Source organism: Actinia tenebrosa, unplaced genomic scaffold (genome assembly GCF_029948245.1).
Source record: "Actinia tenebrosa isolate PJP-AT-01 unplaced genomic scaffold, QUT_ActTen_1.0 PGA_scaffold2__45_contigs__length_23673736, whole genome shotgun sequence".
NCBI classification, from domain to species: Eukaryota; Metazoa; Cnidaria; class Anthozoa; order Actiniaria; family Actiniidae; genus Actinia; species Actinia tenebrosa.
Genome location: NW_028292579.1, coordinates 21357394 through 21381578, shown reverse-complemented (window position 1 = coordinate 21381578; position 24185 = coordinate 21357394). Strand labels below are relative to the sequence as shown.

The following is a 24185-nucleotide window of genomic DNA, read 5'->3' as shown; positions in this document are numbered from 1 at the left end:
ATTTGTCTTCGCGTTTTACGCGAGGAAAACAAGAGCCGTTTCACATCATATTCCATCAAGGATGTCCTAAAAGATTATCTACTCGAGCGCTGTTCAGACGAGAGATCGCCGGCTACAGATAGTAGCTTCGAAATAGGTTACTTTGGCGATAAGAGCCAAACATTTAGTATTTCCAGTCCAGTACAACTTGCCCAAGACGTGTTAGATAACATATGCGGCAGCTAGTAAGTGTGAATTAATTTTCCCCATGATCCTTTTCGGCCTAGGCGCGTAGGAATGAAGCCGATCAAATGACAACGTTTAGTCAAAGGATTGTAAATATGCACTGTCAGAAATATATGGCTGGCATATCCAGATACTTGAGCGGATCAAGAATGTATAAATAAATTCGAATATTGCTGAAACCACTTCAAACATTAAAGTAGTTTTGAAACTGGACCGCGGCATTGAGCAGTTGAGCTTGTCTCGATATTACAGCCTGGTTTTATATTTCTTATCAGGCTCTTATTATCATCACATCTCTAATATCACCAAAATAGCAACATTTCCTAACCTTTGAAAGCATTTTTTGCATTTATCCCTTCAAAGTAAACTCAAATGATACATTCCGCTAAGACGATCACATTTCGAGGTTGGTTACCTAATTTATCAGTAATTATTTTTGTAAATAAGAATCATAAAAACCCACCGCAATCGCGTGACTCTGAATAGAACAAAGACAACTGCTATGAAACTTTATTATTAGAAACACTAAGTAATAAGTCAGTAAGTTATTCAATCTTAGAAGAGAGTTTATTAGTGTACTGCTAAAAGATGCGCAGCAATTATTTGGCAAGAAAACAGAAAACAGGAAACAGGAACACGAATCTACACGAATGAACCTCGATGGTTTGGAGAAAAGGTAGCGGATGGTTATATTTAATCTTTACTGAAGCCAAAGAAAAGATTACTGACAGGTAACGCTTTAAGTTCTTGTTGTGAATAAGAGTGTTTTCCGTTGAAGTATACCCATCTTCCTCGAATTTGAAGATTAGAAAGAAGTGGTTTAATTATGACTCCTTTACTATGAGTTGCTGTGCATTCAGACAAGGCATTTGCACCAAGAATTTGCGTTCTCTGCGCTCCCCTGTTCCACTTTTCCTACTTTGCTCATCTGACATCGATACCCGTTTCCGAAGCCTCAGCTCTCTCCTATTACTGATCCCATGCACCCATAGTCTTTATCTTGATAATATAGCAGTGGCATAGCCAAAAAAAAAACAGCCCAAATTTATCAGAACGAATACAATTACTCAAGTGAAAGGATAAATAATTTATATGGATAGCAAATCTAATAGGAAGAGAAAAGCAGTAAAGCCATTATAAACTGCCGTATTTGGACCACGAGTCCCTTTAAGTGAAAATGACGTCAGACGTCAGCGCTGCTACATCTTGAGTATTGTTAGATATTATTTCACATCTTGGATATGTGAATTGCTTAAACAGTATAAGATAAAAAAAGATGGGGGAAAATGGAAAAGAAAAAAGAGAAACAAGACAGAAATATTTATTATTGCATTACAGTGTATTGTGGGATAGGACACAGGTAACCCATGTCTGTAAATCAGTCAAGTGAAAACGAAACAGTAACTGCTTATTGCTCGATCCACGATGATATGGCCGGGTGTTATAGCTTCAAGGTTACTCCTTAATCTTAGATTTGGATTTCTAATAAGTAACGGCTTCAACTCTAGTGCCACAAATAAGGTAAACTTCCAGTAATTAATGAAGTAGGCATAATTTTTAAACTGCAGATCTAAAACTAAAACTGCAGCTATCTTTCCTGTTTTGGATGACATAATGGACATTTTAAAGGCCCATTTTAAACATGTTATGCTATGTAATCTAACCCTCTTATTGACAGTTGTTTATACGAGCATATTTTATAATAATCAAACTCACTTTCCCTACGTTGTCGGGATGATCTTGTCGCCATCTTGGATTTTAGCAACAGTGTTGTCTGATCATCATTCGCTAGTTTGTTCCCTAGGACCAACGTGGCCTCTGTGTCTATAACTTTCTATTCTAGTGGAAATTATTGCAAGTATTTATAATTCTGGTTAGGTTGCAGAGGGTAAAGTATCTTTAGTGCTCTCATATTAAGCCTATCTCCATGGAAATTGTGCCAAGTACGAATGCGGTACTTGATTTTATAGTAGTCTGGGGACTAGAACAGATTTCGTATCAAGTGAAGAATTGTTTTCTCTTTCTCAATCATCTGATCCAAACACATTGCATCATAATTTTCTACAAATGTTTTCTTTACGGGTAGCATGTATGGGATATGCTGCTAATTAAAGCGTCCTCTTTCACCACAGTGGTTTTTAAGGTTCTAGCCCTGCAGACATCATATGTTCATTGAGTTTGTTTGATGTGTTGTTCTCTTGTATGCTATGAGGGTTTTTCTCCCTTCATGAAAAAGTAAATTGGAGTTGCATGTGTGATTGAAAAGTGTTCCAGTTAGTGCAAAAGTGCTAGAACAACTAAACTTTTAACATTAGTTCATCCAATCAGAGTGCTCAGACTTTTTACAACCTCTTGCATGACAGACTCTCATTCAACTCACTGAGCTTGTACTGGGTAGGCAGTTAAAGAGATGGGACCACCATTTTAATTATGTGGTCATCTGAGCAACATTGAAGGTTTAACCAGATTTGTTCCCTCACATTCATTAGAAATTATAAACATTGTCATTTAATATCCACATCAATCACTGAGCTAACTGCAATCCTACTGCTAAAGAAGTGCCTCCAGGCTGCATCAAACCATACCCAGAATCATAGCCTAGGCATAGTTTTTATTGGAGGGCTAAAATGAAAATTAGGTTGTTTAGCAAATTGATTTGATTGTTATATGCTGGTATAGCAAATAACAGCAACTTCTGCTAAATTTTCATTATTTTTGAATATCAGAATTTAGTTTTAAAGTTAGTAATTTAGGATTATTAAACGTTGAATTTGAAATAACATTTCTCAAAAAGTGGGGATGGGGGTCTAAAGTCCCTCTAGCACCTATGTCCGAGCTTCAATGAAACTGCTATCTAGATGCAGTTGTTTGTAGTTACGTCAAATAATTTATCTTTTAGGCAAGAGTGGTGGCAGCAGTGTTTGTATCAGCAGCTCAAGCAGCAACAAGGAAACACAAGAGTCCAAGAACAATAGAGGGTGTGTAAATATATTTATCTATATATATTTTTCCATAATACTGCATGCCTTATATAATACTAAATATAAAATTAAATTGGTGAACTTTCAACCGAAACCCTGTTTTATTTTTAAGGCAAAGTGTATGATTTTGCACGACTGTGGGTTGGAAGCATTCACAAATATAAAAACTATGTTTTCTTTTCTTAGTTGTGTCTAATGACTTGACAAAGGAAAAGGTTGATGCTATTGTCAATGCAGCAAACTCCTGGCTCAAGCATGGAGGAGGGGTATGGAAATCTTTCTGTTTAATGCTTTAATACATCTACAAACATTCATGAATAATTAATGAGCATTTAGACCTATCAGGTCCTTGCAATCCATCATGTGCATGGATCTTTACACCTGATAATAGTTCAACATGGATATCTTTATATAAAGACTTTGAAATCTTTATAAAGGACCAAAAGAACACAAGAGCATGTCACGCATAAGGACCCTAAATGCTCATTCTATTATTCATTAATTTTTTTAGTCATTTAATATACTCGCAGATCATGTTTTATCAGGTCTAAAACCAAAAAAAAAACATGTAGAAGAATAGAAAATGCTTAAAAAATAAGATTATAAAAATTAAGACTAGTGAAAAAGCAAGACCAAAAAAAACAAACAGAAAAAAAAATCAATAATGAGTGAATGGATTGATAGATAAATATATGGATGGATGGATCAATGATCAGAAGTAGTCAATGAATGAAGCTTGGAAAATAATTATATTGAAACTAAGAGCTATATATAATGGTAATAAGTGATAAGTGCTGTTTAATGAATGAGCAGGAGTGTTTTATCGTGTATAAAACACGAGGAGCAGCCGAATGGTTTTATACCCGATAAAACACGATCTGCGAGATTATTAAATGGCTTAAAAAACTCATGATGTATGTTCTCATACTGTACAGAATTCTTTACAAAATGAACCAAGTTTGATAGAGAAAATTCCAAGTTAAAGTTTATCCAAATGAAGACGAATCTATATCAGATATAAAACCTCCTTCACGGTCATGATTTCTGTTGTGTTTCCTTCATGAATTATTAATGAGGTTTTTAAGAAACAGAATAATAATGACAAAAAAAAGCCTGCCTATGAAAAGCTAAAAGATGAAAACAAGGATTTTTTAACATACCTCTTAAAACAGGATATTACCTTGATTAACATATATGTTACTTAAAACTTATGAAAGAAGACAAGATCGTATGTGGCTGCGTGATGTTGCCTGCATATGCTTTACCCATTGTACCCTTGCCAGCCATAGAGTCTCCAGTAGCTCAGTGGTTAGTGAGGGCAGATCCAGCCAAAACTTTAGGGGGGGCTAATTGAGTTGGGGGGAGGGGGGCTAATTAAGTTTCTTCCGTCAACACAGCGGAAAACAATATAAAAAGCATTGTTTTTTTTCTGCTGAAGGGGGGGGGGGGGCTTCAGCCCCATTTGCCCCCCATGGATCCGCCCTTGGTTAGAGCATCCGACTAGCATCTGGAGGGTCATGAGTTCGATTCCTGTCTGGGGCTCAGATTTTTCTGAGTCAGACATTGTTCCAATCTTGTCTTCTTTCATATGTTATTCTACTCGATTCCTTTACTTAAGACTTATTATTTAAAATAATTATTAGTATTAATATTTAAAGGTTGCAGGTGCCATTGTAAGAAGTGGAGGAGAAATTATCCAGCAAGAAAGTGATGAACTTGTGTCTAAAAATGGTCCCCTACCAACAGGAGATGTAGCTGTAACAACAGCTGGAAACTTACCTTGCAAAGTAATCATTCATGCAGTTGGTAAGTCTAGTCATTTGACAGATTTAAGGGACCATTAAGTTTTTACAGGCATGGGAGGGCTGGTAGGTTTCTGTGTATTTTAAATTTTTAAAAAATTATGACACTTCCCAACCTATTAAAACAAGATATTTTTTGTATAAATTTTCTAATTATTTAGTTATTTTTGGGGTGGCTTCCTTAAATGCCATATCTTTTTATATAGCGCCCTTCATCCCACTAGCCTTCCCATGCCTGTAAAAAATAAAGTGTCTTATAGTTATGATAATGCCTGATAAAATCTTTTAAGTCGTTGCCTCTGGTGTCACACAAGAGCACCTCGGACACCAAGGGGGTGAAAGCAACAACTTGTAGTACCCTGACTTTGCTTAGCAGACAGTTTGTTTGAGAGTTTGATAAAATGCTATCTTTTTTTAGTCTCTTAGGTTCATATTTATATCAGGAAACATTACCCCTGTGTCCGTTTTTATGTCATTCTGTTGGGAAAGATGGCAAATTCGACGCATACTAAGGGAGAAATCCCTGCTTTACTTTTATAGGTCCAGTGTGGAGAGGGGGAGATGCAAATGAGGAGAAAGACCTTCAATCAGCACTACTTAACTCTCTGGAAGAATGCCATCGTCGTAACTTGACAAGCGTTGCAGTCCCTGCAATCAGTAGCGGCATCTTCGGATTCCCCAAGGATCTATGCGCCAAGATTCTTTTCTCAGTAGCTATTGATTTCCTTAGCTCGAAAGAGGAAACCACTCTTACCTGTATTCGTTTTACAAACTTCGATAAACCAACTGTTGAGGCATTTAAAGATCATGCAGAGACACTTATCAACAAACCGGGCCTAAAAGTAGAGATTTATCCACAAAGCATGCTGTAGGTTATGTTATATAAATATATGGAACACATAAATGAGGTTTAAACCTCAAATCCACTTGAAGGTCACTAAGTCCAAAGCAAGGATGTTGTAAAATATTTCATAAAAAATTTCGTTTACAGCTTGGTTACTAAGCGGTTAAAATCATTTTCACTTTCTGAGTTGGATAAAGAGGCAAGAATTAGAAGTTTGTCTTTAGAGTTGGCTTAAATAGGAAAACGTTAGGAAGCAAACAGGTTCTGTAGTCACAGAAAATCTTTACCCAAATAAATGTGAACCAACGTGCCATATGTGAGTTTTGATTCTAACACATGATCACATGCTGCGCATAAACCGATAAAGAAGTGGAAGGGAGAACGGAAGATCAACTTCCTCTAACTCCCTGCATAAAGGCACGGAGATTTTTACTACTCATGAGAAGAAATTTGCCCTCTTGAATCTTTATAAATGAAACTGAAAAATGCAACCGAGAAGACCCAATGAGGCAAACTGATTAAGGTGACACAGATGCGCAACTGAAATGGAATAAAAAGGACTTGGTTTGAATTTTTTTACTATATAGTCAAGACGCCCTATAGTTGTCACTTGGATTTCTGTATCATGCAGAGATCGAGAGGCGTAGTACACCTGAAGAAGTTTGCAATCTTATTTAAATGATAATGGAATGTTACACATATGAAAAAATGATTTCGTTTAACTCTTCTAAGGCAATCTTCTACCGTTAGGTGTTCTCTACATATTATTAAAATAATTGCTGGTTCTGCCCTATTTTACCCTATAAAATAAACAGTTTTGCGTTATGCGTGTCAGACTACTTGTGAATTTGATATTGCGCCATGACGCAAAAAATCAAATATCCCAATGTTCTCCGTCAGAATAACCAGTTAAATTTCTTATCCTTTTACAATCCTTTGCTATTATATTATTTACTGGGGTGGCCTTTTATTTTCCTTTCCTAAAATTCAGAAATTGTTAACCAGACCCGGAAGACTTCACGGCACTACCCATTTTTTTAATAATACTTTATTCAAAAATGCAGATTACATATTTTGAAAAGGAAGACATTGAGGTTAGCCCTATATAAGTCCTTTGCGGGCATATGATATAGAGATCCAAGTGCAGTAAATATTCTTGTTCTTGTATTCGGACTTTTACAGGCTTAAGCAACCGACTAGGAACTAATCTATTTTCACTAAAAAAGGTTGCCCTTTATTGTTGAAGATTTAAATCTTATAAAAAATGGATCAAAAAACGAAAAATCTTACGTGGATAAGATGGGATTCGAACCCCCCCCCAAAACAAAAAAAACAACAATACGATTCCACTGTGCCATACCCCCGAGACATCCGCAGAGCTAAGGCGGCGTATGGACTTCGAACATGACGGCGATTTTAAAAGTCTTCTGCCCTTGGGTGTACGAATTACGCAAGAACATGTTCTAGCCAAAGCATCAGGGGAGAGACCATCCGGCCCCCAGACCATAATCCCTTGCATCTCTGCCACGCACGGAATCGGTTGAAAATATGTTTTTACAAAAGTCTAGTATGTTCGGTGCATTGTTTTCACGGCTATTGTTATGCTGATTCATCTGGAGCCATAGTCCAGTGGATAAACCGTTGTCGTTCAAGATACTTAGTCAAGCTCGTCTAGGGAGTGTTAGCACTTGGATGGGTGACCTAAACATTATACCCTATTCGCGTTGTAGCTCCTTTTCTCCGTTTTTCTTTCTTGACATTTAAAATAATGGCAGGCAGATCCATTTATGTTTCAAAAACCAGGTCAATCCATACAAATCAAAATCAAAACTGTAAAGTCGAACAAACCTTTTTATGCTAGCTTTCTATAATCGTTTATAGCGCTATCATTGTTAATCCTCAAGTAAAAATGTGGCAAGTAAAAATGACTTAAAACAATTGTGAAGGTGATCTACCATGCGTAGACATAAATTTCCGACACATGTTTTGCCGCCCCACCCCCAATCATTCACTTCGATAAATTAGAAATTTTGTAGCCATTCGTTTAACTAAAGATTTCCAGCTTTTAAGATGATTTCCGATAATATCAATAGAACGTCTATAAGATGAAGTGAAATAAACTGAAAGGATCACAGCGACATTTTATTGTTAATCTAACGTAACATACATCTGGAACAATTCAAAAATACCAAATGGTATGATCGTCACAGCTCGCTGTGCGGAAATGTTTTAATCTCAAGTTCCATTCCATAAATCTCTTTATACCTCTTTTTGAACAACTCCAGCTTGTCTTCAGGAATGAACGCTTGAATAGTTCCATCTCTTTGCTTCTTAAATTCACCTGCCCTCATCGCATAATCGTAAAACTCAGCTGTCCTCTTCACTCCTTTACTAAGAGAGTATGTTTTCCACTTTAGCAATTTTTCAGCCTTGGTGATATTGAGAGGTCCACGTTTAACCGATGGGTAGTAAGTAAAAGCTTTGTCTACTGTAGTTTCATCAAACTTGACGTTTGGAACTCCCACATACTCCCCCAGTAGAGTAATAAACTCTTTCAGCGTTGCAGTCTCCTTGAAAGCCAAGTTGTACGCTTGATTAAAGACGTCCAGTTGAAGGTCTTTCAGGCTAAGCAACAACATCGCCAAACTCTCTGACATCACGAAACTGAGTTGCTGGTTATGTAACTTTGGGGGGTAAAAGATTGGTCGGTCGATTACATCCTGGAACTTTACCCACAGAAAGTAAATCCAGAACCGATCGGTGTTGTCACGTGGTCCTATGACGTCAGGTATCCTCAGGGATATGTAGTTCAATCGGTGCTCGTTGTGCTCTTTCCGAAGCACTTCTTCACATGCTAGCTTTGAGTCACCATAGTGATCATATCCTGCTTTCTCTTTCAGTTGTTCGTAGTTTTCGAGGCGTATTGAATCAGATTCCTTGCTAGGACCTCCATGCTTTGATGGTTTACAGACTTCGTAGACTGAATCTGAGCTGATATACACATAACGACCAACACGAGTACGTAGTAATTCTAAGACGTCCTAAAAGAGAAGAATTTTGAATTAGTTGTCTACGAATTCGGCTTTCACATAATAAACAAAGCTCTCCTTCCATCAATTTGCAACCTCGTCCTAACCCCTTGTATCCTTCGTTCACATGCAAAGAATCCAATGTGGCGTAGCGGTATCACATTTGGCTTTCACCTCTGGGGTCTTGGTCCCGATTCCTAGACTCAGCCGGCACCACGCGTACCCGTGAGTCAAAATTGTTAGGTTCCTTCTTTGATTCCGGGGTCACCGGTTTTCCTCTCTCCGCTAAACGCAATATGTGAGTTAGCCGTGCCGTTAGCCCAGAGCCTAATTCAGGGTATCGTTTGAGGGATAATAACATAATACCAAAATACAGGGAAGTGAGCCATGTTGACAAAATGCATCGTTAATGCGCATGAGCAGAGTATTATTTGCAGCAAAACAGCTTTGCACCCTAATGCGCATGAGCAGAATATTAGTTGCAGTTGTATCGGCCAATCAAAAACGACGAAAAAATATTTTGAATGATAATGAAGTTTACCCGCCTAAATTTAATCTCACAACACAGTGCACTGCATTTTTAAAAAGTAGATAAGAAATAACCTTTATTAATAGAGGGTAATCAATTTGGTATAAAACAAATACAACATGGACCAGTAGAATGGAATGTAGATCCACCCTAGCGCAAATGATAGATCAATTCGGTTACTGCAATATTTTATCCGATTCAAATCTATTGGGAATATTTTTTCTTTGATCTATTATAAGTACATATCATATTCATGTTAATGCTTTATTGGCATGTTAATAAAACGGGCAAAGAAAAGTATTCCCAGTAAATTTGAATTGGGTAAGACATTGTGTTAGCAGAATTGGTCTATTACAGAGTTGGCTGCAGGTTTATCGTGAGGGTGTTTTGATAGAAGAAAATGGCGAAACACATAAGAAATATTCAGTCGGAAACAGAGGACTTGAGAAGGAATTACAACATCGCGGATTTGGGGAGCAAAAAGAATGAAAGGAAGGAACGATGAAATAAAAGAATGAAACTGAGAAGAAAAGGAAGAAAGAAAGGAAGAAAAATAAATAAGATCAAGAAAGAAAGAAAAACAAAGTAAGAGAAAAGAGAGAAAGAAAGAGAAAAGAGAAAAGAGAGAAAGAAAGAAAAAAGACAAAAAGAAAGAAAGGAAAAAGGTAAAAACAAAAAGTTATGCAAAACAAAGGAAGAAAGAAAACCAGATGAGAAAAATAAATAAATAAATAAATAAATAAATAAATAGAAACAAAAAAAAAAAACAAAACAAAACAAAACAAAAAACAAAAAACAAAAAACAAAAAAAAAAAAAACCAAAAAAACCAAAAAAACCAAAAAAAAACCAAAAAAAAACCAAAAAAAAACCAAAAAAAAACCAAAAAAAAACAAAACAAAAAAAACAAAACAAACAAACAACGTAATTATTAAAAGAAAGGTAAATAATTACGATATGATTTTATGATTTTGAAAGTGAAAATGTTCACGTGGTTTTTGACACATCATACTGGTATGATGCGCGAATCGCATATAAGGAAGATGGACTGAGTGTGTTACAATGACAACCAATGGAAAGCCATTAATGTTACAGCATATCACACCCGAAGATCCCGGACCAGTGCTCAACTTTCCTGGCCAATTTCCTAACCTCTATTTAAGAATAAAAATGAAACGGAAATGAAAACTAGTAATATTTAACATGAAGCTCGAAGGTTTTCCTCATAGCATGTCACGTATTCTCATCACTCTTAATTCGAGGTGTCGTGACAGCCATTTTCAACTGGAGGTTTAAACTTCTTCCATCATAATTGTATAATAGTATTAGAAGTTTAATGTTTTCCTAAAAAAAACATCTAATGCAAATTTTTGCATTTGCAATTGTTTTTACTTGAAAGAAAGTAAATCTTAAAATTCACGAGGCATCGCTTTTGATGAACAACTGTATCTGTGTATGTCTGACGACAAACGGATCAATTGTTGTCTGACAATGATGAAGTCAAAGACACCGGAATAAAATAACGTCTGTGTTCGAGATGTCACGCAAAGAAAAAATATATATACTAATATAGGGTAAACATTAATAACGCGCACATCTCCAATGTAAATTCTTTGCTATATTCTAAGAATATCAACCGTATGTTGTAATACATGGCATGTAGATCCCAACTTAATTTAAAGCACATGGCATGGTCCATATTGGTCTGTTCTTACCTGGAGGTGCTCTGGAATATAAGAACTAAAGTCATAAACGGCGTCAAAGTATACTTTATCCTCTATAACTTCAATCAATTCACTGCACGATTTGATCGTGTATCTGTCACACTTAACGTGTTTCACGAAGGGCTTGATACGAATCTCAGAATCCCAGTACCAGTTGCCACGGTTCACTATGGTTACATCGGACTTGCGTAAACGTAGCAGAGTTACTAGTTCTGAACCAATGAATCCATTGCCTCCGAAAACCAGATACTTCTTTATGTATTCAGCACTAGAAGTAGACTGAAACTGGCTGAGTATTAAAACAAATACCGTGGATAAAGTGATCGCCTGCATCTTGGTGACCTAAAAAAAAAGCGATTGTAGGACAGTAACGCGGGTTACCTGTGGTTTAAATATAAGCTGCGTACATTTCCACCTCAAGTCAAGGTCCCAAGTTTGTCCTTCACTGGAAGTTTGGATTTACTTTCCTTTGCTTTTGGAAAATGGGATTTGACGCACTGATAATGGAATTTGGGTCTTTGAGAGTGGAGAAAAAAGTGTTAAATGATCGATAGGAGATTTTTCTCCGACATTGAACTGTCACTAAAAAGTCAATATTGTCAATATTTTATGAGCTTCTAAAAACGTGAAAAATTGAACCTTGAAAAAGCGCATCAATTGACAACAAACAACAAACCGTAGAGTATATCGAAAACCGCATCCATTTATACTGATTAGCATACTTCCTGATCGAGTTTTGGTTGCACGCAAGAGCTTGAGATGCTAAATGATAATATTATAATAATATCAGTAGCGTTTGGCACGCAATGATTGTTCGAGGAGTGACTTGATTGGATGGATGATGGATGGTGATGGTTGCTTTTCCATGACGCTTTTCGTGCGAAAAAAAAAAAAAAAAAAATTATATCATCCTAATTTCAGGGTTGCGAGTCTCTATAAATTTGCAATAATTTATCGAAAGTTGAAAGCGGAAAAAACCGTTAGTGCGAGGACTCGTAGTTTTGTAATATTTAAAAAGACTTCTGGCTAGTTCCTATTGGTCATTAAAAGACGCAGAGTCACGTGAATGAGTTTTATCCAATCACCGTCAAGGTTGATCTGGTAGCCCTACAGTTACAATAAAGTTACCAAGATGGCGCCTTCAAGGAGTTGTGTATTCGAACTTTTATTCGAAAAAAAATCAAACTCCTCGTACAGATATCGTTTTTCTTCTCCGTGATCATCCCAAGGAGGTTCCAAGGCCGCAATTAAGGGTAAAACAATGAAATATTTATCTAAAGATGTAGCTTATTGTCAAAGATCATGGGTCATTAACTTTCACCACCTGTTGCTTACTGGCTAGTGCAGGGTCATGCGGGCTTCTGAGCAGCTCGGCTTGCATTTTTACCAAACATTTATATGCTTTTTTCTTAATGTTATTTAAATATTAATCTTTGATCTCATTATTAGCAATTAAAACACATCCTATACACTTTATCGCGAACAATGTCACATACTCGCATAATGAATTTTGGTGTCTTATTAATGTCGTTTCGATCAGATTGCAAACAACTGTGCTCAATGAAGTTTTGCTTCAGATCGACGCTATAGAGATATCTTTAAGGATGGGAACGGCTTCAAAGTTGATTTGTTCATTTTTAGAATGTTTTCGACGTTCACTTCCGACGATCAGTTAATTTTTGACACTGTCTCAGCACATCTTTGAGAATGGGCGGGAAAAATGTGCCAAAATTAATTCGTTCACAACAAAAGGGCTATTTAATTTTAATATAAATATTATATGGTTCACTTATTTAGCTCTTATATATAAAATTAAAATTTATTTTTAAATGATTATCTTCTAGAACAATTCAAAATAATATATAGAGGATATTACATGGGCGCGCGGAGATACGAAATTTATTTTCGAGTGTTGAGAAGATCTCTCACAAGTGAGCGCAGCGAACGAGTGAGAGATTTTCAACACGAGAAGATAAATTTCGTATCTCCAAGCGCCCATGTAATATTCTGTTTATTATATAATCATCCATAAAATCAACTTAACAAGCTTTTTATTATTATAAAAAGTTTTTATTCATAAACAAATAGCTTGAATACACATGGTAACGATATTTTCACATGTGAGAAAATATCAGTTTTTCGAAAAGGAGAAAAATAGGTATTTTATGGATAATTATATGATAAATTAAATTATTAATAGTTCATGAATAATAATTAACAATTAGACTACTCTTTCTTGTTTTCTATGAGTCGATAGATAGTTGATAATAGTAATAATAATAATAATAATAATAATGATAATAATAAATTCTTATATAGCGCACTAAACTTACACGACGAGGCGCGTAGTGCTGAATCAAAAATTTGACTCATAGAAAACAAGAACGAGTAGTCTAATTGTTTTTGCCGGTGGCACTGTTTTCATTCATCTTTGCGAACTCGACTTGAAGTCTTAAGGTGCTGACACACAGTACAACATTGCACGCAACATTGCAAAGAATAAATTTGGATCTGGGTGACACACATCACGTAACATTGCTTGTGTCAGCCTGCTATGTTAAGATATTTGGTCAGCAGAAATTTCAAAATGCTGCAGGTAATGTTGCAGCCATGTTCACATGATGAAATTTGTTGCGAGCAATGTTGTTAGTGTAGAGTGCGATTCAACTTCAGATTCGTTGCATGCATTGTTGCGTGCAATAAGTTTGGAGTAGACACACGCTGCAACAGTCCTGTTGTGTGCAAGTGCAATGTTGCATGCAATGTTGCACTGTGTGTCAGCACCTTTAACTTGTAAGCTTAAACTTGCTCTATTTCTGTAACTTTTTTCTCTCTATTATTACAGTCAAAACTCTCTTTCCAAGATTTTCGCCCTTTTATCTGTTCTTTGAAACTTTTCCAATTGAATGAGTGATGAACTGAACAGATTTATTCACAAATACTTTGTTGTCAGCTTATTCACAGTCGTGCCATGTTTACAATTAGCTTTAAGCTTCTTGTCAGTTCATTTGCACCCTGGATTTGCACTTTCACAGTTTAGGGTTTTGTTGGTTCTTTTCGTTCAAAGTTCTTGAATACACGTGAATGTGTTGTCTTCTGGATTTTTTTTTGTTCTTTGAGAAAATCCTTTTAAAATGCCATTGTTATCTTGTAGCCAGTTGTTCATCCGTTCTTTGCAGTTCAAATTAAATCTCAATGAAATCTGACTGCTGCTTTTTCATTCAAATTGACCATAATTCCTCAGTTTCTTATTTATCTCTACCGTCCAAAGCCTCAATTCCAAAGAACAAGAAGTCAAACGCCTTTATTGGATATGTTGAATTGGGTTGTGGCTTAAAATTTTCACAGGATGCAGGATTTCGACAAAAGAGAGATCGTGATTCGGATGTCCCATTCCAGATCCTGTTTATAAGCAATGTGATCAAATAGGATCAGTTATTGATATCATGCTACTGTAAATACAAAGTCAAAGAGAGAACTGGAAAGGACAGAAATCCAAATAAAGGCTGATCATTGATGATAATTATAAATAAATAAATTAAAATGATACTTGATGATGTTAGCAGTGATGGTATATGTAGGTTTGTTAATGCACACTAGTAAGACCATATATATATATATATATATATATATATATATTCCCTACTAGGACAGGTGCAGAAAAGTGGGGTGGGGGGGCTCAGATATAAGAGACTAGTACACAAAAAATAAAAGTGGGGGACTGGAAAATTTAATGTATAAAGTTTAAGCCGACTTGTATAATCACAAATCATGCACTTTGATTGGCTGAACTACTGGTGATACTAATAGAGCAATATTAAAACCAAAACAACATCTGTTAACTCTTGCTTTCAAGCTATAAAAATCATTTCTTTGTATCCATTCATTTGACCAATTTGTAGGTTTAGACTAAAACAACCAGACCTCTTGCCCTCATGGTCTGCAAGTCAATAGACCATTCCAGCATCAGGTTTTGTTAACCGTAATTGTATATTCATTTAGCAAGAAGTATATTAGCTCTTTTCCCTTCACAGCCCCTGCACTGAGCAAATATTTTTTGCGAATCAAATTTTACTTTATTTGTGCCTAGAAGTTGGAAGTCTTAGGATTATCATTGAAATGGGTTAAGACATATATACCCTATGTTAGTCCCTTTCACAGTTCCCTGCACCATCTTGAAAGGTAGCCAGCCGTACCGTTGTATCAAAGGGGGACAAATGGTGAGCTTGCAACTGACCTTTTTTTAACACCTTGGACAATTATTCACATGTCTGTATCATTGTGAGCTCACCATTTATCTCACTTCGAAGCAAAGGCATGGCTATCTTTCAAGATGGTGCAGGGAACATAATTGTGAGGGGTACTATTGTTTAAAATCCCATAATCTTTTCATGTCAATTAACTAAGTAGGCAGCACAGTCGCATTGCATGTTCTTAAATTGTTTACATTTTCCCTAATTAATGAATGAATGATATCAGATGTTTCTGTTCTGGATTGTAAGTTGAAAACATGCACTTCAAATAATAGAAGTCGTAAACATTGATCACAGACCTCAAAAGCGAAGACCTAAGAAGCACACACCAAGAAACTTGTAAACACAATAATCACAGACCTCGAAAACATGAATTGAGGTCTCAGGTCTTTGCTTTTAAAGTCTGTCTTTTCAAGATACCCATTTATACCTAGTTAATGAAGTTAAATGCTAAATAAAAATTAACCGTAAACTACAAAACGAATGAGAACAAAGAAGATATAAAATATATCAGAGAAAATACTTTTCTTTCCCATCACCCTACTTTTTAATCTTAGTGTTATGCAAATTGATAATTTTTTTATTCTGGTGACAACACTTGCTTATAATACTTTTTTCTCTTTTTGTTGCAATGGTGTCATTATACATTAATATCTTTGTGGAAAAAATAAACCATGTTCAACCAAGAGCATTAATGAAAAGCACTTGGAGAACAAGAAAAAGGTAATACTGTTGTAAATTCTTATTTGTTTGTAAAGAGGTGTGTGAGCACAAATGAATACTATGATCATCAATATTTCATGGTTTTAAAATTTGTTTTTGATTCTTATTAAATGTCAAAATGCTGAAGAAAAAATCTAATTATTAGTTAATTACTAGTCAATTTTTAAAAGGTGTCAAAAAGGGTTGAAATGTGATAATTTATTAATTTCCTGTTGCCAAACTAGACTTTAGAAATTTTTGGTTTCAGTACAGATGTGTGAGTGCAAATAAATACTTTAATCAGTAATATTTCATTCTTATTAAAATATGTCAAAATGCTGAAGGGAAAAAATAATCATCAAGTTATAAAATAGTTAATTTTTAAAAGGTGTTGAAAAGAGGTTGAATTGTGATAATTAATTTCCTGTTGCCAACCTAGATTTCCAATTGTTTTCAGCACACAAGCTTTAGTTTAATTTAGCGTGTCTTAATGTCTTGAGGTCTCAATGTTGCATCAAAGTATGTCAAAAATTTGTTTCATCAGTTCCTGTTATTACAATTGAGCCTGCAGTCAACTGATTCTCTTTCCTTGGACATCGTATGCAAAATAATGGGTCGTATTTATACTGCTGACAGCAGTACTTCGGTCATGGAAAAGATTTTACATTTTGTTTTGGTTCTGATTAGAATTCATACAGGTGTTGTAAACATTCAATGTGTTTCTCTGTTGGGTTTCCTGTGTTAAATTGACAGGGGCCATATTGCCTTGCACTATAGGAAAAAGATCCTTCCCTCCCCTCCCCCGACAAAAATATGGGTTGTGTTATGTTTATTATGCTAATGACTCTAATAAAAACGACAACAACAACTTTTATGCTTCAAAAATTTACACCTTTATTTTATACCCTCATTATTTCAAGTACCCTAATTAATTCAATTGTGAATTCCAATATTTTCCCTTTTGGTTAATATTTTAACTATTTATTTAATGAATGGCAATTGTGAAAGCCTGAAAAATTTGGAGAAAACAAGTAGATTGTGAATGAGTAAGAACATTGTTCCTGGGGTCCCTGTGTTTACCTTCAGAGACACCAGATTACCTAGCCTGTAATAGCACTGTTTACAGTGCTATTTCCTTTGCTTGTTCAAACTCCTATCAAATTCTACGTTTTCTCTATTGTTTTAATAAAAATAAAACAAAGCACGCAATTTTCTACATTTATTTATGAGAAACTATGGTTTTTTGTTTAATTGCGGCTCATTCGGGAATCATCTGTTCAACTCCTGATTTCAACGTACAAAGGAGACTCGTTTTCTTGCTTGTTACGAGCAATCTGCGGATTAAAAATATGATTGCAATTAATTTACAATAGAATTAAGTGTTTGAGAGTTTTGACAGGACATACCCTTGTACGAGTTACCAAAGACTGATAGGCAGCTTTATTGTCCTTTTCTGGAGAAGTGACGTATTCGTTGCGCTCTTCACGTAGCGGTGCCTGGTAGTAGCCTTCTGGTATATCATTAACTGTACGCATGTCACCATTGTCTGTCATCTCAAGTCCTAACAGAAATGAAATATTTGACTCAGATTTGGTGGTTTTTGAATAATATGAAATTATCTTTGACTCCAAATTATATTGCCTTAAGTTAACAATGATATGATTTTAAAATGTGATTACCTTGACTTTTATCAGAAGCGTCCATTTCCTCATTCCTTTGTTTTCTTATGAACCAGACAGAGGCACAGATGATAACAGCAATCAACATTATTATCACAATGGACATTCCTATCACTGCTTCGCCACCTCTCGAACTGGTAAGTTTTTCAGCTCGACCTATAAATTGAACAAAGGATGTGTCTGTGGCTTTTAGAATGGCAAAAGAGGAGAAAGTCATTTGCTTTAAGACAAGTTATCAAATTACCTTTAGCGAAGACTTTGTTTGTTTTGAAGGCCACGTAAGAATAATCACCAAAAATCCTTGTTTTCTATAAGAAAAAAGTAAAAATTAAACATCAACAGAGGGTTATTTGAATGCCACAATAGTGCTTTTTATACATGAGATAAGGAAGTATGACGTACAAACCTTATCATGAGAGTCAGTTGCGATCCTCACATATACTCTATATGGTGTCTCTGGTTGAAGCGGCTCATTAGTAAACCCATCATTTCCTTGGGTGAAACTGAGGTCACCAATGGTAAAGTTGTTCTTGGGTAGATATGAACTATCTATTTCAGCAGTAATGTAAGAATCGCTTTTAAGGTTAGCACTTGTGGTGTAATTTACTATCTTAAATTCGAAGCGCTTTTGTTGAGTATTAAAGGATTGGAGACGCTCTTCATATGGCCTCCTTTCAACAGCAATTTGATAGATGCTACAAACAAACAAACAAAAAAAGATTAATTATACCTATTTCTGTCGAATATAATGTTAAGTGTATAAGATGGTTTTTGTTTTGAAACATACGCTTTTAAGCCTGAAATGGATCCAACGTCCTGAAAGTGGATTTTGACAGTTGAGTCAGTAATAGCATCGTTCCCGATGATTTGGAAGTGAGGAGCATCAGCTGCAAATGAAAACACCCCATAAGGAATCAATTACAAACACTGGGGCAATTAAGTGGTGTCATAATAATGAAATTACCTTTCTTGCAAGTGACTCTAAGCATTTCGTCATCATTACAATCTGCTTCCCCCCATCTTGGACTGCATTTTTCAATGGATTTTTCAGTTCCTTTGCATTGCATGTTTCCAAGCCAAGAGATTAGACTACTTGTTTTGGACGTTGGACCATACGCATCAAAATCGACATACCCGAGCATGCGACATATGACCCGAGCATTTTTCTGGCTGTTACCGTCATTGCATATTGTACCCCATTTATCACCATATGATACCTCTACACGTCCATTATCTGCTAACCGCAGTTTCATTGGTGGCGGTACACCTTGAAACACAAAGGGAAGATTTTAATTAAATATTTCACATGCCTACCTTACAAATGATTTTATATTCATTACCTTTGTTTGGTTTACACATAACACCTGCGATGAAGTTTCCTGGACAATTCAAAGTTTGAACGCGGAAACACTCGTCTAATCCAGTTTCAGTGCTACGGCATTCAAATCCATAAAGGAATTGCTTGTTTGGAACAATTGTGTATTTCCTTATCGCTGCCATTGCTCCGTTTCGATAATTATTCATCCTGCAGATTACTTCGGCATCGTTTTTGTCCCATGTATCATCGCCACAAACAGCATATTCTTTGCTTTTGTATTGTATTTTCACTTGTCCATATCTTTCATTCTGTCCAGATACTGTTCCTATTGTCGCTGTCATTGAGTCTTTATCTGTTTAGAAATCAAAATAATAAAGATTAATCTCAATATATACATTTGAGGATATGAAAGGAAGAAACTCGATATTTTACCTATTTTAACTTTGGTGCATTCAACTGCAGCTAATTTGGATTGGCCAGCACCAGAGATACCCCATTGGAAACCACACTCTTCTATTGAATTCTCACTTCCTCGGCAATTAAGATTATCAATCAAAATGGGAAGTGTGTCATTGTTTGTAATTTCTTCTGCTCTTGATGCTTTTCCTGAGCCATTAAACCAGCACGCAACATGAGCGTCAGCCAGATTCCAGTTGTTAGCGGATACAGCTCCCCAAACACCATAGTACTGGACTTCCACTTTACTTAGATTTGTTCCAGGAACCTTAACCAATTTCATACCAAAATTTGGGTCGTTGACTGTAGTGATAAAGCAAAAGGAATCAATACCTTTGCACATTAAAAACGAGTCAGCATTTAAAAGATGGTTATTCAAAGGGCTTTAACAAACCTCCAGGCCGTTCGCATATCACTCCTGCATGGTGATTTTTAGGACATGAGTTGTTTATCCATCCATCATGATTACAATCTTTCAGTGATTTGTCGCTATTGCTACAGCGTACGTTTGACAACCAGATTTTGGCTGGTCCTCCTCCAAAATGGCTGATGGGTACTAAAGCTTGTTTAAATCCTTTCATTTGACAAGCGACATCAGCATCCTTTTTGTTCCAACCATTACCACAAATTGATCCCGCGCTGCCGTTTACCTTTAGCGTCACTCTGCCATCATAGTCTGATGTTCGATTTTCCAGATCGACTGTTATTATATCTGTGTTAATAGAATTTATTAGAAGTTAATACTCTGAAGTATATTCATGGGAGGTTTTTAACAAGTAATTGTTCTAGTCTCTAACCTTTATAACGACGGCAGACCACTCCAGCATCCATGCTATGGTTACATGAAGTTGTCTTTTCTTGTACATCCTTTTCGCAATCATCTTCAATATTGTTTTCATTTCCTTTGCATCGAAGCCCAGAAATCCATATTGGACCAGTTCCTTCGCCATATGACTTATATGCTGTAATTGCGCTATCAAAACCTTTCATACGACATACTACATTAGCTGCACGCATATCCCATCCCGAATTGCAAACCGATCCCCAAATTTTGTGTCTTTTAATTTCAACTCGGCCACTTGCATTGTCTGCACCACCGCTTAGACGTACATTTTGAGGTAAAGGTGTTGGTGTGACTGTAGAGAAAAACAAAATCGTTTGCATAAAGAATCTATTTAATTTTCTGATGATTGAACAAATGCCAGAACTTACCTATAATCTTCGGAGTGCAAACAACCCCTGCGTAATTGCCTTCTTCACATGTGCTAACCTGTTCTAGCTTTAATCCTGTACAATTTTGCATGGAGACTTCTGTTCCTTTGCAGTGATTGACAAGCTCAAAACTTACGTTACCAGTATGTTTACCCCAATGAGAAATCGTCAGTGCTCCGGTAAAGTTTAACATTCTGCAGATGACATGTGCGTCTTCTAGCTTTAAATCCTTAGCACATATATTTCCCCATGTTTCATAATACTTTACGGTTAGGCGTCCAGAATATGGAGCTGGAGTGGTTACATCCTCAAGACGGAATTCAACATCTAGTGTGTCGTTTACTAAAAGACATAAGTCAAAATATATTTAAAAAGGAAAAAGGAATTTCGTAATTTGGAAATTAAGTTCTTTGTTCATACTTCTCCTGCACACAATTCCAGCTCGTAATTTGTTATTTTTTGCGCAATTCTTGTTTTCCCAGTTCCAGGAATTACTGCATCCTTTGATGGAATTCTCGTCTCCTTTGCAAGCCATGTCTAAAAGCCATACTTCTTCTGTCCTTGAGTTTCCTGCTTGGCTAGGGATTTGGGTAATGTACGCAACATCGTCATATCCGTTCATTCTACATATTACTCCTGCATCTTTAGTATCGAAGCCATCGTAGCAAATGGATCTTTTAACACCATAGTAACTAATCTCTATTCTTCCATCTGCCATCAATTTAGCGGAGAGATTTGGTGGCCCTGTAAACAATAAAAGACGCAAATATTTGCAGTATTTTCAGGTTTTTTATTTTTAGGTTGCTGATTTTGAAGGAAAAGTGCATCAAAAATTGAGCCAAACCACCTCTTATAAAAAAAATTTTTCTTACTATATGAGAAGTGAACACAAAAAACCTAATTACCTCCTGGGAGACACACTAATCCAATGTCATTACTGTGATCGCAGGTAGATTTTGTACCCCACGCAGGATGATAACAATCATCAAGAGACCTTTCGCAGCCAACGCATGATGTGTTTTGAAGCAAAATAGGTTGTAATGTGTTTCCTGGTTGAAACTTTTCGAATTTCAGGGCTCTTGCAAATCCAAGCATTCTACAAGCAACATCAGAAGCATTGATATCCCAGCCCTTGTCACATACTGTGCCCCATTTTCCAGATACTTTTATTTCAAGACGACCACTGGTATTACTAGCTCCGCCAACAAGTCGCAAATCCAATACTGAAAAAAGAACTTGAACAATTAATTTGTAAATTTTAGATTTCCTGAAAAAAGAACTTGAACAATTAATTTGTAAATTTTAGATTTCTTATAACAGAGTTTTTTTTTTAGCTAATGAAATATGTTGCATACCTGGTTTACAAATTACACCAGCATAATAGTTAGTTGGACAAGACAAACCATTCAAATTCCAAGAGATATTACATTCTGTTATATTCTTCTCGTGTCCTTGGCACGTCATGTTCAAGATCCAAACTTGTCTTAATTTTGCGCATAGAGTTTGACTGTCAATATAAGTGATTTGACCTACATCGACATATCCGTTCATTCTACATATTACTCGTGCATCTTTTGTATCAAAGCCATCGGAGCAAACGGACCTATTAAAACCATTATAAGTGATTTGCACTCTATGGTTTGCCACAATACTAACTTCAGGTGGTGGAGGTGGTGGAGGTGTTGTGGGTGGTGGAGGTGTTGTGGGTGGTGGAGGTGTTGTGGGTGGTGGAGGTGTTGTGGTTGGTTCTGCAAAAGAAAAAAAAAATAATAATTTGATGTTCAAGTCGTGATTTGTTTTTCGAATTCCTGGGAATTCGGTCTACAAAACATTGGAACATTCTTGGTTTGATTTAACAAGGAAAATAATTTAGAATATATCTGCCTAATTTAGAATTGCGTATATTTACCATTTGCACAAAGAACTCCAGCAACCTGGTTGTTTGGGCACGTCTGACTCTCAAAATCAGAATGGGTGCAATTTTCTATTGTGTTTTCAGTTCCCTGGCATGAAAGGTCTTTCAACCATGCAGTCTGCGACGACGATTTTGAGTAGCTTCTTGTTGCTGCAGCACGTAAATAACCAAGCATTCTACAGACCACATTTGCTTCTCGGTTGTCAAAGCCATTATTACAGATTGAGCCCCATGTATCCTTAAATTTGATAGTAATACGGCCTTCTTTGGAGCTGGGACCGCCCTCTAAACGAACTGGAAAACAAAATACGCGAGACAATGCATTTCTAAGATACGTACATATTTTTCTTTTTTAAGACAGTGCAACACTGAAAAAGTTTATCCAAGGGTATGTGCTTTTTCCTTCTTTTTTTGACTTAAAAAGTGATTAACCTTTACACAGTAAAACAATAAAAGAATATATTGTTTCCGAAATTTTTAAGTAAAATAAAATAAAGTCAAATGAAATTCAATTGTTTTTACCTTGGTATCCTGTGCACACGACACCAGCATCATTGTAGTGATTGCAGCCAGAGGGAACACTTCCCCATCCATTGTGATGACAGCTTCTAAGTGAGGGCTCTGACCCTGAACATCCCACATGGTACTACCAAACGTTTTATCTTAGATCTAAAATTATAGAACAAAGTGAAGTCCATCTAAATTTTCAATAATTTTCAATAACCTTTGGTATCGTGGTTGCATATTCCAGTCAAATAATGTAGATTTTCTACTGTTTAAAAAAAAAACAAACTTGAAATTTAATAAAATTTGAAAAAAGGTTAATTTTAATTAAAGAGGATTAAAACAGTTGTAACGGGGTATTTTGAGTTTTTTTTTTTTTTTGGCCAACAACAACAACAACAACAACAACAACAACAACAACAACAAAAAGAAGCATGGCTAATCTTTGTCTCTTTTTCAATAGTTGTCTGTAGTTGTTTGTCTAGAGTATTTAAGATACTGGTATTTGTCGGAGTGAAAGTGGGCCATATTGGAAAGATATATTCCTACTATGACTGCTGAGGTACGATAAGGAAATAAAGATTACTTCATAGAAAGTGCGGCGTACGGGGTTATATTCACGAGTTGTTTGTGTAAAACACGAACGAGCGAGTCTTCAAGCGAGTGAGGGTTTTACACAAACAACTCGTGAATATAACCCCGTGCAAAGCACTTTCTTTGGCTAGAATTCACATGCAAACACGTTTATTTTAAGTGAGTAAAAAGGACAATTTTTGTCGAAACTTTCAAAAGTTTTAAGTTTATAAGTTAAGTAGATGCAATGTCAAATATACAAAATGGAAAAACTCTGCACATCAGTTTATAAATGGAAAATGGATATACAAATAGTCAATATGAATTTTAAAAATGTAATTTGATTGTTTCAATTAGTCGCTGTCCAGCGACTCCAAGATGCAATAACGACGGTGGCGCTTGGTTGTCGTTTCTTCATGAAAAGTTGAACTTTGATTCATA

General features: G+C 36.0%; 3 protein-coding genes and 1 long non-coding RNA gene across 4 annotated transcripts in view; 1 reads left to right on the top strand and 3 right to left on the bottom strand.

Moving 5' to 3' along the window:
* LOC116306029 (uncharacterized) overlaps nucleotides 1-24185 on the bottom strand; it is a 328067-nt gene that overhangs the window by 43733 nt on the left and 260149 nt on the right. The gene's annotated exons all lie outside the window — the stretch shown is intronic.
* On the top strand, nucleotides 1607-6165 carry LOC116306030 (uncharacterized). Its single transcript, XM_089034722.1, has 5 exons — nucleotides 1607-1746; nucleotides 3125-3203; nucleotides 3393-3472; nucleotides 4865-5012; nucleotides 5549-6165. Exons 1-5 carry the CDS (start codon nucleotides 1651-1653, stop codon nucleotides 5878-5880), a joined length of 735 nt encoding a protein of 244 aa, XP_088890848.1. The 5' UTR covers nucleotides 1607-1650; the 3' UTR covers nucleotides 5881-6165.
* On the bottom strand, nucleotides 7974-11474 carry LOC116306027 (uncharacterized). Its single transcript, XM_031716055.2, has 2 exons — nucleotides 11124-11474; nucleotides 7974-8893 (listed from the first exon to the last, which is right to left on the bottom strand). Exons 1-2 carry the CDS (start codon nucleotides 11463-11465, stop codon nucleotides 8057-8059), a joined length of 1179 nt encoding a protein of 392 aa, XP_031571915.2. The 5' UTR covers nucleotides 11466-11474; the 3' UTR covers nucleotides 7974-8056.
* Nucleotides 16957-24185, bottom strand: part of LOC116306028 (scavenger receptor cysteine-rich type 1 protein M130) — a 42510-nt gene continuing 35281 nt past the window's right edge. Inside the window, exons 4-20 of the mRNA XM_089033731.1 lie at nucleotides 23190-23220; nucleotides 22662-22961; nucleotides 22108-22500; nucleotides 21658-21975; nucleotides 21173-21496; nucleotides 20753-21094; nucleotides 20338-20676; nucleotides 19935-20252; nucleotides 19517-19843; nucleotides 19107-19436; nucleotides 18731-19033; nucleotides 18554-18653; nucleotides 18173-18461; nucleotides 18011-18074; nucleotides 17767-17922; nucleotides 17494-17648; nucleotides 16957-17421 (exon numbers count right to left, since the gene is read on the bottom strand). Of these exons, the coding sequence (XP_088889857.1) occupies nucleotides 17365-17421; nucleotides 17494-17648; nucleotides 17767-17922; nucleotides 18011-18074; nucleotides 18173-18461; nucleotides 18554-18653; nucleotides 18731-19033; nucleotides 19107-19436; nucleotides 19517-19843; nucleotides 19935-20252; nucleotides 20338-20676; nucleotides 20753-21094; nucleotides 21173-21496; nucleotides 21658-21975; nucleotides 22108-22500; nucleotides 22662-22961; nucleotides 23190-23220 (4146 nt within the window). The 3' untranslated portion in view covers nucleotides 16957-17364. The remainder of the gene's footprint in view (nucleotides 17422-17493; nucleotides 17649-17766; nucleotides 17923-18010; nucleotides 18075-18172; nucleotides 18462-18553; nucleotides 18654-18730; nucleotides 19034-19106; nucleotides 19437-19516; nucleotides 19844-19934; nucleotides 20253-20337; nucleotides 20677-20752; nucleotides 21095-21172; nucleotides 21497-21657; nucleotides 21976-22107; nucleotides 22501-22661; nucleotides 22962-23189; nucleotides 23221-24185) is intronic.